We start from the raw sequence: 12,408 nt of genomic DNA, 5'->3' as shown, positions 1-12,408 counted from the left end.
CTCGTTCGCGCCGTGCTTGAAGGAGGATGACTCTGTTGACTACGTTCACGAGGAACTGGCAGTCAGCAGGACGGGACGCGGTCCCCACTTGGCAGCGCCACTCATTGATCTCGTATGATACAGTGGGCCCGCCTGCCCTCGGGATACGAGTCTCCAGGACTCGTCACAACGCAGCGAGGAGCTACCCCTAGAAACTGTAATGTAGGCCACAGTTTAAGTGGACCCGCAGTGTCAGTGAGTTGAGTCGTCGAGGGAGAGATGGAACGGGTGGTGAGCGAAACGAGCACACACCATGCGCCCGCGCCGTCCGGTGGTCTCCGTCCATATATAGCCCGGCCCCCGCTTCCGTTCCGCTAACCATCACGGCGTCTCGCCTCACTCCCCCATCTCTAAAACGTAAAACCCCACTACGCCAAGGAGGGGAGGGGGAGGAGCGCGCTATCGATAGATGTCTGGCTCCGGCGATCGCCGCGGCGGCGGGCCTCCTTGCTCCGGTGAGCACCTCCCCCTCTCCGCCCCTCCCTCCTCGTGCTCTGTGGGTGGACGGATCGTGCAATGTCGGATCGTTTAGGGGGTGGGGTAGTAGGGTTTAGGGTGGCGGTGCGGGGAATTTTTGTTCCGGGAATCTGATTCGTCTCTTGCGTGCGTGCGGGTTCGTGTAGGTGATTGATTCGGTGATCGCGCGGTGCGGGCGATTTGCTGGGTCGGGGTTGGGATGTTCAATTTTGGGTCCTTAGTTTGTTTCAATGTTTTGGAGCGATTGGCGTTTGGGGACGAGAGGCGAATGCTGCTTTGCGTGCGTACGGAATCGGTGGGTTTACTTGGGCGTTCAATTTGTTCATATCCTTTGCGCGGATCCATGGTGTTACTTGTGTTTCTCTTTTATCGTTTGGGGTTTCACCTGTTTGCACTTGGGGATCGCTCTTGATTTTTTTTCTTTTGTTTTCGGAGGGATTTAGCCATTTAGCTGGGGTTTGTGTGTTCCGTACGAAGCATATTTCGTTAGGCATATTCCTTTCGTTTTACTTTTTTCTTTTTATAAGAAATTGTAGATACATTCCATTGAGTTAATAATTTGTGGCGAATATGTTACTGGCTTTTGTAATAGTAAATAGACCCTTGCATTCCTGGGATCTCCTGTTATCCTAACAAAATGAGGGCCTATTAAGTTCCCGCCCGTGGTAGTTATGGATTTTTATTGAAATGCTAGGATGCTAGGTGATTTTACTGTCTTAGTTGTATGATATTTAGAGGGCCCTTTTAGTGCTCTGGCCTTTTGTGATTGGCATGTACTCTCTTAGTTTCCATTCTCTGCGGTTGTCCTGTTTTGTTTAACATGTTGTATTATCTGATTCAATTCTCCTGTCTGTGAGTTGGGACTTGGGATCATGTCTTGCATAGGGATTCGAATTGTGTTGCGACTTCGATGAAGGCATTTCGTGTTTTTTAGTCAATTCATATAATCATTCAGTTATCCCCTCTTAAATTTAGTTGCATAGTTGTTGTTGGTGACTGTTTTTTGTTTTTGTTCCTGTTGCTCCCTGATTTAGCTTATGCTTGACTTTTTTTTATTCTTTCATGGAGCCTGGTAACGTATTGAATTACTGATAACTGAAATGAATTGTGGGAAAAAGTTTGCTAGCGCACATTGGTTTGACACTGCCTGTCTGGTAACTACTGTTCTGTTTATTTTAACTACTCTGGAGTAAAAGACTTGATGAAAATGATAGAGTTGTGTGATGGCAGTATGTTATTCCTACTGTGGTATTGTTTGTATGCATTTTATGACTGTTATATGCATATTTTCGACATAGTCTAATAGTCAGTGCCATTGTTTATTGTGCAAGATGTAAACATTTTACCAGCTTGTCCCATGTCATGTCAAATGCACCATCAGTACCTAGTGATATCTTGATGCGCATTGAGCCTGTAATGAAATAGATGTTTCTCTTGACAATTAGATCTGTGTGCTACCTTTTGGCTAATGGTTTTAGCTACTGATAGAACTCTGATAGATGCAGACTTACCATAACCTAGTTTATGCAGCTCAGCTCACATCATTTCGAAACTGTATCATCATTCTATTCCAAAGTCGAGTATGCAGTTCTTGCCATTCTTCATAGGTAATTGCCGGGACTAATTTGTCTATCACTGCATAATCCTACCCTGCATACAGATGGCGGCTGGGAAACCATTGGTAAGAAGTCAAAGAAACCAGGGCAAGCAGCTGGGAGACAGTGGGCACCATGGGGTTCCACAAATGCTGCACCTAACACAGCAAGGTCAGCAATGGGTGGCAATGGTTCCTCACAACCTTTTGGAACCAGTCAGGCTAAATCTTCACATTATGGTGCTGCTAACAGAGGCAACCCTAGGCCACCACCACAAACAAGGGCTATGGAAAGAGAACTGCAAGCGCCACGCCCTATTGTGACTCCACCTCTGGCAAATGGTTGGCAGTGGCAGTCCAGGTCTCGCCCATCTTGTTCTGAAGGTGAGAGGGATGATGTTCCTCCATCTGGTTGTGACCCTGAGGTGGAGGATGTCGATGGTAATTATGCATCAGATGATGATGATGATTTGAGTGATGATATCAGTGATGATGATTCTGATGCAAGTGAGAAAAGCTTTGAGACTCGAAAAATGAACAAGTGGTTCAAAAGTTTCTTTGAAGTCTTGGATGCATTGAGTGTGGATCAGATAAATGAACAGACTAGGCAATGGCATTGTCCAGCATGCAAGAATGGACCTGGGGCAATTGACTGGTACAAAGGGCTGCAACCTTTGATGACTCATGCTAGAACAAAGGGTTCTACAAGGGTTAAGCTTCACCGAGAATTGGCTGCATTGCTGGAAGAGGAGCTATCTCGCAGGGGTACTTCGGTGGTACCAGCTGGTGAACAGTTCGGGAAATGGAAAGGACTGCGAGAAAGCACTGATCGTGAGATTGTGTGGCCACCAATGGTTATTGTCATGAACACCTTATTGGAAAAAGACGACGATGATAAGGTGACTAATTTTTTCTCCTTTAACTATGTCAATACCTTGTTTGTTTTATGTATCGTTTCATGTTAAGGTTCCTTGTATACCGGAGATTATAATGTTTTAATTGTGACTAGATAAGTTGGTTGTAATATTCTTCTCTTCTGAATGCTATTGAATTTTAAATACAGATTTTGCAGTTTGGTTCCCTCTATCCTTGTAACCATAACTTTATACTTATGCATCATGTTAGAGCATTTGATCTGACTGTATAAAGGTGCAACATGCTTCCTATGTGTATCAGTTACTATGAATATGTCGTTATCTTTCTTTGCCTAGATGTTATATTGTTGTCTTATACACTGTCCATTGACCCCATTGGTCCTCTTTACTATTATAGTTAATTAGCATTCTTAAAATTCAGCTCCGTGCGAATTGTGTCCCTACAAGTTTTGAGCTGAGTGTTTTAAAATGTTTATAACTATCAAATAACCATTTGGCTGGAGGCTAACCTGCAATAGTTATTCTCTTTATAGTTTTCCCACTCTTTTTTTGTTGCACTCATTGTCTGTTTCTGCTACTTAGCGTTTACTAGATATAGACATATATAGTTGGAGCAACCAGCTGTAGATCATATATGTGACTTTCTTGGCTTTTATATAAAATGACCTTTTATATAGCTCTATACGGTTAAGTTGTATTCTGATTTCTATTTATTGTTGGACATGCTCTAGTGGAAGGGCATGGGGAACCAAGAGCTCCTCGATTATTTTGGTGAATATGCTGCGACTAAAGCACGTCATGCCTATGGTCCTGCTGGGCACCGTGGGATGAGTGTGTTAATATTTGAAAGCTCGGCTGTTGGCTATATGGAGGCGGAACGTCTGCATAGGCACTTTATTACGCAAGGTACAGACAGAAATACATGGCAGCTCCGCCGGGTTCCATTTGTTCCTGGCGGGAAAAGACAGCTATATGGTTTCTTAGCAAACAGAGAGGATATGGAGACGTTCAATAAACATTGCCAAGGTATCATTGCTTATAAAATTAATGCTTTTGATTCTAAACAACTGGATCTAGTGAAACCTTTCCCTGAGATATGCCTTGAAATTGTTGCTGTCAACTTTGAATAGAACTTGTACGCATGTGAAATAATAACATGTGAAGTTGGATATTTTCTATTGTTCCATTTCATTGATATATTGTTCATGCTGGTTAGTTCTAGCAATCATTTTGTTCATCCACTGATAATGCGTGTTTGAACACTATGCTGGTACTATTATTTCTCTTTATGCTTGTTCTTCAGTTGTCTTTCAACTTTCCTTTTCGTCCTGCTTAATCTATGAAGGCTAAGTGGGTTCTTATGGTGCCTGAAACATAATGTCAATATTATTTCATTTGGTATTTAAAACATAACTCTGTTTGGAATTAGGCTTTTCTAAAGCACCTTTTTATTTGTAATTCTGGATGCAGCACTTAGATGGAAAACATCTTGTGTATGGAGAGTGATAACAGCAAAATCTTGCTAAAATTTTTATTCCGCCAACTAACTGATTCCACAGATCAGCACAACAACTGAGAACTGACTCTTACTTTGAGCAAGAAAGATACTCTAGCCCACAGATTTCTTTCCTTCTCACAGGCCAATCAATTCTGAGCATCCATTTTGGTTTAGCTACAGCTCTCCTCTTTAAGGTCTGTTTAGAGAGGGAGGATTGCCACAGGAATTTTGGGATCTAGTCTTTTGAACTAAGCCATAAGGATAATCCCAATCCCATACCCAAGAAGGCCACTAGATTGCTTCCTGAATGATGATAACTTGTGAATCATCAAAGCAATGCATCACCCACTCACCGCTCTTGATACTCCATTATGAATGGTAAATTATTCTCTTGTATGACTTATCAAACAGTACAGTGGGTCCATTGAAAATTGGAATCTGTGACCTGTTTATTGAAAAGAAGGCTCCAAGTTCAACTAGTGTAGTATTTCCGTAACACAAACATCAAGCCTCACTAGTTCTGATTCATCAGCTGGACAAGACCTGGTTTTTCTAACTTAGCTGGACATATTTCATCATCACTATAATTTCAGGGAAAAGCCGTCTGAAGTACGAGATGAGGTCTTACAATGAGATGGTGGTGATACCAATGAAACAGATGAGTGAGGACAACCAGCAACTGAATTATCTGAAGAACAAGGTGGTTAAGACAGAGCAACGCTCTAAAGCAGTCGAAGATACCTTGGGTGTTGTTACCCAGAGGCTTCGTGAGACTATGGAAGAGAATCAATTTGTCAGAGATAAAGCCAAAGAGAAGCACTTGGAGTATGAGCAAGAGGTAATATACGGATGTATTATTTTCTACCAAAGCATATCTGCACACGAAACAATTTTTTCACTGGTTCCGTGGCAATGACTTGAGTACCAAATGATTAGGAATTTGCTGGGAGAGTTACACTTTCTCTTTTGTACTCCAAAACTTGTGCAGTAAGATTCATGCTACCATCTATCTCATGTTACCCCTTGTCTTACCTTTTTTCCATGCTTTGCAGATGAAATACCAGGAGGAATTTTTCCATAATCAAATCGAGAGTCTTCACAAGATCACAGAGGCCAAAGAAAAGGAGTTTGAAAAGTTGCTGCAGGAGGAGCGCTCAAAGGCTAGGCGCTTTGATGTGGATTCTGGAACTACCGAAGATCGCAGGCTAAGGTGGGTGACTAATTCCCAGTTGGATGGTATTGTGCCATACCTTCAATTGGAATTATGAATATGGTGAAGCATTTCTTTTGAGGATGGAAATGCTGCGTCTCAATGCATCACTTGCCAAGATTGCTTCTGTTTTCTCCTTTGATCATCTAATATATACATATTTCAACGCATCACTCATTAAGATTGCAATCATCTCTTGTAGGCATCTTAATTTCTAAGGACATGTCAATTGCTGTTTTACATTCTCATTCCCTGCTGTGTCTTGTGCAGGAAGGAACATGTGCAGAAGTTCATCGACGGCCAGGTTAAGGACGTGGCAGAGTTTGAGGCCGAACGGGATGAGGTGATCAAAGCCCACGAGGAGAAGAAGATTAAGCTCAAGAAAGAGTACATGGAGAAGGAGCTGGAGCTGGAGAAGGAGCTCGATGCTGCCCTGACAGGCCTGATGGAGAAGCACAAGCCGGACACCTTCCAGGCCTCTAGCTCGTGAAGAGCAAGCTCCCTTGGCTTACCTTGAGTCCCCTTCTCGGAGCAATCTCTTAGATGCTGATGCTCCGGAAGGCATAAACGAATGCCTTAGACGTTCGGGAGATGATGCTAAAACTTGGTCCGCGTGCGTGATCTGGAGACTTGAACCTGCGCAGCGTTATATGGCCCCCGTAGTATATCTCTATCGTAGTGTATGCATCGAGCTTATGAAAGACTGGGCAAGCTTGAGAAACTTCTACATGGAATATGGTATCTAGTTTATCCTCTATGATCCTGCGCTTTGCGTCAAATGCGAACAACGCTCTCAGTATTACAGGCAGATGGCTTTGAAAGAATACTTAAATGGTCGGGGGGGATAGATAGCATTACTATGACTGATCACACCCAGCATGCGCAGCTAATAAATAGCCTAATATGCTGACGAGCCCTTTGGCGCCAGCAGCACCCGAACCACATCCGTTTCGATGCTTCCATAACTTCAGTGCCACTAGAATGATAGTAGGCTGTTGAGACCCTTTCTTACCTCCTTGCTTTTGATGGATCGGCAGCTCGGCATCACTGGCTAGAGAAGGCTGTAGATTCCGGTCGCAGAACTAGTTCCTACAGACTAAGGGCCTGAAACTGCAAACCATACTTCTCGCGAGAAAACATGCACAAGGTGGACACCGGTTAATTACTCTGTAGAGGTGGTTAAAATAAAGTGTCCGGTTGAAATTTGTTGCAAGGAACTTGAAAAGTTTTGCCTGCTTTGCAAAGACTGCCACGGCGCTCGCGCCTAAGGATCCTTAACGTTTTCTTTAACTATACTCCATCTTTGCTTATACACATGAGCTTCTTGCACTGCGCAAATAAAGCCTACTCTTGGAGATCTTGTAAGCAACAAAGCATTAAAATCAAAAAAGGTAAAGATAGCCATGTTCTACTTTCGAAACAAAAGGATGATGAGAAATGCTACATTTTCCTCCATATATGTGGGCTAAAATTGTATCATCAACAAAATCTGTCCTTTTACTTGGAAGAGAGCCAAAAAAAAAATGACAATGGGTGATACATGACGCACAACCCCAAAGCTAAACACTGTGATGTCAAAACTCAAAACTTCCTGATTACTACATTATTAAACCCTAGTGGCTGGCCTAGAGGCAGAACAACTCTTCTCATGGAAAATGCAACCTTCATAACTATACTCAAAACTCATATACAAGAATTCTGTACAAGTTGGAACCCTAGACGGAGAAACGCCATAGCTTCACAAAGTAGCAGTGAATCTTGGTGCTGCTGAACATCTAAAACACAGTATGGCTGTCTTATCCTTGTATCTGTTATTTAGTCATCCAGGTAGGTGTCAAACTGCTGGTCGCCTTTATCAGCTCCTCCTGATCTTCTCCTAAAGAACTGGATCAACGAGACAACTGCTATCAGAGCCATCTCAGCATGGTCTGACGTGCTAGTCTTGATGCTGAGCTTGCCTAAGTTTCTACTGTTTAGGTTAGCGCCGACTGACATTTTCGATCCACGGCCCACTCGGAAGTCTGACTGAAGGTTGGCCCCAATTACAGTATCTTTTTCGAACGACAGAGTGGTGACAGATAATGTGACGCGCTCTTCCCTCACAGGGTAATCTTTCCCCCGTGCAGTTATCTCCATGCCACCTCCATGTGCCACTTGTCCACAGCCAGCCATTCTACCGGCATTGGCTACCAGTTGAACTCGCTTCCCAATGGTAACAGAGTCTTCTAACTTGGCCCCGGCAAAGTACTTGTTGCCAAACTTAGTAACAGAAATGCCACCTCCAGTAGTGTTCCAAGGCAAATTGCGGAACTTGGCATCCCCATGAACAGTACAAACCAAATCTCTGCTCGCCGTTTGCATATCCATACCCCCAATCAAGGAGCAGCCCCTCTGATCAGAATAACTTACTGAACATTCTGAATTGACATACATGTCTTCTTTGTCCTTTCTCATCTGACCTGCAATTGCCGCAGAGACATTCTTTTTCAACTCTTGAGATGCTTCAAAATTGATTGCATCAAACCCAATATCATGGTCCCAGCCTTGGGGATCCAAAACTGGTCTGAACAACTGATCATCTGTTATGATGTGGCGGTAGCGATGCACAGGATAATCAGAGTCAAAACTTAGTGGAATTTCCATATCTGACATGTGCACAACCTCTGGGGACGCACCCTCTTCATAATCATCTGCAACTTCATCATTTTGCACTTCAGTAAGCTTTTGCCTTCTGATTCCCTCCTTCCACTGTTTCTTCAGGTACGAAGTCTCGCGGTAGTCCAGTTCATCAAGATATGCAGACTTTTGGTCATTTGTCAAATTTTCATATTCAGATTTCTTCAGAATGCGGAAGGGTGGTAGTTGATCATACTCATCCTCCTCATCTGACATTTCTGTCAATTCACTGTCAATACCATCCGAACTTGATGAAGAATTAGGCTTAAGGAGTGAAGAAAGAAGATGAGGCAGTGAAGGTAGCCTGTTATTTGCCTGTGACAGTACGAAGCTATCTTGAAACTTAAGCAAGGAATTTGCTTCTGCCAGCAACTTAGTTGCCCCACACAGCAGCAGCAGTTCTGATACCCATACCTGCCCATTTGGTAAAACTCTTTCACCTTTGGTGTTTCGTCTGCACATAGGATGATTGTCTACCAGAACAACAGGATTATCTAGCTGAGTGTTGGAGACTGCTGCCTGAATATGCCGCTGCACCACATTCTTGCAGTAACGAGTGTAGGCGTCATATTCTAAAGGATAACCATCTGGCCCTTCAGGAGGAGATGAGGAACAGTGAGTCATAACAAGGACAGTATTGAACCACATTGAAGAACCCAAGATGTCAGTCATAAGCTTCAGCAGCGGGGAATCACTGTATCTGCTGTTAATATGGTCCAGTCGCTCAAAGTATAAGACAATATCAGGTGGGGATCGCTTAATGTAGCACTTGACAGAATTCAGAATCTTCCTGTTCCTCCGTTGGCCAAGGTAATGAGGCGTCAGGCCAGGTGTATCGATAACTGTCACTCTTATTCCTTTGATTGTTCCTTCAATCTTCTTTATCCTATGAGTAGCAGGAACTAGTGCATCAGTAGAAACCTTTCTTTCATCAAAAATCGAATTGATTGTGGCACTCTTTCCTACACCAGTCTTTCCCAGAAGAAGAATCCGCAAGGGGAGGTCCAGATCAGGCCCACCCGGTGCTTCTTGCTGTGCTGCTATAACCCTAGCTTTGTTGATACCGAGGTTGGTTCTCCTGGCATCTGATTCACCAGATTTAATCAAGTTTGCAAGCTGCAATCTGTACAGTACCTGCGCAACAACATCAGTACTGGGAGGCACTCCAGTCCTGTGTACTAACCGCAGAAACTTGATTTGAAGCGCCTCAACTTTCATCACTGGATCTGACTTCTTGTTATCATTATCTTGTTGAACAGGGGCAGGATAAATTGCACCAGCATTAGAGTTGGTTGTGACCTCTAACACCCGAGTATCATTGGAAGGAAATCTATTGGCAGAAACAGTCTCTACAAACTCATTCTGTGTTGTACCTGAATCATAATTTCAACAAGCAAGCAACATTCAGATTATTATGTAAAGGAGGGTAAAAGTGTAACATAGAATTTGAAACATGCCCATATGTGATGGAATTGAAAATTATAAGTAGCAAAAGGGCCTCTCATGACAGTAAAGGTAATCAGGATAGGTGACAGAAAATAAGAAGAAACACAACAACTTTTGTTTTTGGCAAGCACACACCACGGAATGCAGAAACATATACAATAACGGAATGAAACAGCAATGCATTCTAACAGGGACAATTGCAAGGCTTAATCCTAATAAATCTTATATATGCTAAAAGTCCCAACAAATGCTAAAACATGCTAGAAGCCTGATAACAGTAACCAAAATTTGAACCCAGTACACATGCCGGACCAATTTGGCAACTCTCCATGCAAGCAATCAAGCACACTAGTTTATGCTAGTTTTATGAAGGACAGGAAAGGTCATTGCGGTCACACACACACACACACACCCTGCGAATTAGACAAGACCGCCGTGGCGGGAATGAATTGCAGAAGGTGATTCAAAGGTAGGTTCTAAGGCTAACAACCATCAAGAATATTCTGCTGGAGCAAATTAGACTACATGATGGCATTTCAGAAACAGGATTTTTAAGCCGCCTGAGCCCTGAGGCATGGAACTGCTGTTGGGAATGAAAATTCAACGTTTCTGACTACCGGCAATGTCGTTGTTCAACTAAGAATCACCAGGAAAAGAGGGTACCATCGGCGTCGCCCTCGGAGGCGCCGTCGTCGTCCCCGGAGGAGAGCGCGAAGGGCCTGGCGGACAGCAGCGACGACCCGAGCCGGAACGAGATCCAGTCCCTGAAGTTCATCATCATCCTCCTTCACCTGCAACTGGAGGAGAGGCCGGGACAAATCAGAGAACAAATCTCTCCCCGGGTTGAAGCGCGAGAAAAAACCCAATCTTTGACCCTCCCCGCTCCCCTCGAACCGCCCACTTAAAGACGATGAGGAGCATCGCAACGGGCCGGGGGCCGGGCTGCGGAATCCGATGCTACCTGGTCGGAGAGGCGTCCGGCGGCCGCCGCCGCGTTCTTGGGAGGAGGGGATGTTGGAGATGCGGTGGGTTTTTTTTTTTTGTTTATCTTTTCTGTGTGGCTCGCTCGGCCGGACAGGAGCGACTCCGCGGCGGCGAGCGCTCGTTTTTGTCACATTTGGGTGGGGATTGGGGAGACGAGAGCGACCGGGACGAGTCATGGCAGGTCGGCCCAATTGCAGAGTTTATAGTCAGTGTTAGCATTACTCTAGTTTTTTGCGATGGGAGATTAATCAGCCGATTACCAATTCAGTCCTATTAGCAAAAGTTATTGATGATACTTTCCTCTTATTAGATGAAGGGTATCCATTCACTACCGTATCCACCGGTGATATGATTTTGGCAATATGTTATAGCAACTATTATCAGAAATGAAAAATAATTATTGGCTATGAAGAGTGAGGTATTTTGATATAAAATATGAGTAATCCGCTAAAGCTGTTATAATAAAATGTGGTCCTAATAGATTGTCTAATCTTTTTTTAAACAAAAAAGTAAAAAGGAGATGCAATGTATAGTATCCGTACTGACGTTGAGAATATATTCCTACAATGCAAATCAAACAACCAGAATAAATTTTTGTTTCTCAAACAAATGCTAATGTTTATTGATGTTTCACATATATTTTTACCATGGTACAGGCTTTTATCACATGAATCGAATTCTTCACATAAAAATAATTTCACAGATTGCAACAAGGAATCGTAGACCTAAATCAGAAAAAAGGATAGGTATAGCCTTAAATGTTCTGTGATTGTAGTTTAAATTTCGAATATGAAATCCGTGTTAGTATATTAAGTGAGTCTTACTGAACTCAACTGCCTGATCAAGCTGATCAAGCTAATAGAAACCGGTTCCTACTTTTTTCTTGCGACTTCCTACTTTTCCATATAGTCAAAAGAAAGTATAAGAACGGCGTGGAGCCAGCCAACAATAGGTACCCACGGATTCACTCTAGTAAATTAACAAGTCGATCGTGCCTTCCTCCAGTATCAATCAGACCTTAAGCTCCAACACTTGGATGCTGATGTTATGATTATACATCACACAATGCAGCGTCAAAGTTGCCCAACATCGACTGCGTCGACGCCAGCAAAGAAAACCTCGACAGCGCCCTAATGAGTAACATATAGGTATGGTACCAATAGATTCAGGGTTTGTTTGGTTTCTTACAATTAAATTTTAGTCACATGGAATATGTGATACTAATTAGAAGTACTAAATATAGATCAATTATAAAATCTATTGCATAAATAAAGACTAATTTGAGAGACGAATCAATTAAACCTAATTAGTTGATAATTGAATAATATTGTGCTTCAGTAAATATCTACTAATGATGGATTAATTAGGTTTAATAGATTCATCCCGTGAATTAATCTTCATTTATGCAATTAGTTTTTGCAGTTAGCTCATATTTAATCTTTTTAATTAGCATTAAATATTCAATATGATTCGGACCGGAAATCAGTGCTGCAACCGAACACCCTCTCAGACCTGCACATTGAGATCGATCGATGATCAGCAGCCTGAAAATGAAAGAAAGAAAGGGACCCGCTGAGAATCAGCGGACCGCCGCCGGTGTCTGCCTCCA

The 12,408-nt window shown here is 43.0% G+C and overlaps 2 protein-coding genes across 3 annotated transcripts; one reads left to right on the top strand and one right to left on the bottom strand.

Annotated features, from left to right (window-relative positions):
- Positions 1–363: 363 nt before the first annotated feature.
- On the top strand, positions 364–6,451 carry LOC112888031 (protein SUPPRESSOR OF GENE SILENCING 3 homolog). The gene is made up of 6 exons (XM_025954367.1): positions 364–494; positions 2,177–3,009; positions 3,717–4,011; positions 5,077–5,321; positions 5,536–5,693; positions 5,964–6,451. The coding sequence occupies exons 1-6, from the start codon at positions 449–451 to the stop codon at positions 6,181–6,183; spliced, it is 1,797 nt and encodes a 598-aa protein (XP_025810152.1). The 5' UTR covers positions 364–448; the 3' UTR covers positions 6,184–6,451.
- A 670-nt stretch (positions 6,452–7,121) lies between these two features.
- LOC112885882 (translocase of chloroplast 90, chloroplastic) lies at positions 7,122–10,929 on the bottom strand. 2 transcript variants are annotated; one of them, XM_025951568.1, is made up of 3 exons: positions 10,777–10,929; positions 10,479–10,612; positions 7,122–9,742 (listed from the first exon to the last, which is right to left on the bottom strand). In XM_025951568.1, exons 2-3 carry the CDS (start codon positions 10,594–10,596, stop codon positions 7,509–7,511), a joined length of 2,352 nt encoding a protein of 783 aa, XP_025807353.1. In that variant the 5' UTR covers positions 10,597–10,612; positions 10,777–10,929; the 3' UTR covers positions 7,122–7,508. The 2 variants fall into 2 exon arrangements, with proteins under 2 accessions (XP_025807353.1, XP_025807354.1); XM_025951569.1 differs by having other exon boundaries at positions 10,479–10,606; positions 10,777–10,912.
- Positions 10,930–12,408: the final 1,479 nt, after the last annotated feature.

Source organism: Panicum hallii, chromosome 3 (assembly GCF_002211085.1).
Source record: "Panicum hallii strain FIL2 chromosome 3, PHallii_v3.1, whole genome shotgun sequence".
Taxonomy (NCBI): Eukaryota; Viridiplantae; Streptophyta; class Magnoliopsida; order Poales; family Poaceae; genus Panicum; species Panicum hallii.
The sequence above is the reverse complement of the archived record's forward strand: the minus strand, read 5'-3'. Positions and strand labels throughout refer to the sequence as shown.

Coding starts and splice junctions, on each gene's coding strand:
- LOC112888031 (XM_025954367.1), top strand. CDS start 449: ATGTCTGGCTCCGGCGATCGCCGCGGCGGCGGGCCTCCTTGCTCCG. Junction 5,322..5,535: donor ACTTGGAGTATGAGCAAGAG/GTAATATACGGA, acceptor CATGCTTTGCAG/ATGAAATACCAGGAGGAATT. Junction 5,694..5,963: donor ACCGAAGATCGCAGGCTAAG/GTGGGTGACTAA, acceptor TGTCTTGTGCAG/GAAGGAACATGTGCAGAAGT.
- LOC112885882 (XM_025951568.1), bottom strand. CDS start 10,596: ATGATGATGAACTTCAGGGACTGGATCTCGTTCCGGCTCGGGTCGTCG. Junction 9,743..10,478: donor CTCCGAGGGCGACGCCGATG/GTACCCTCTTTT, acceptor ATTATGATTCAG/GTACAACACAGAATGAGTTT.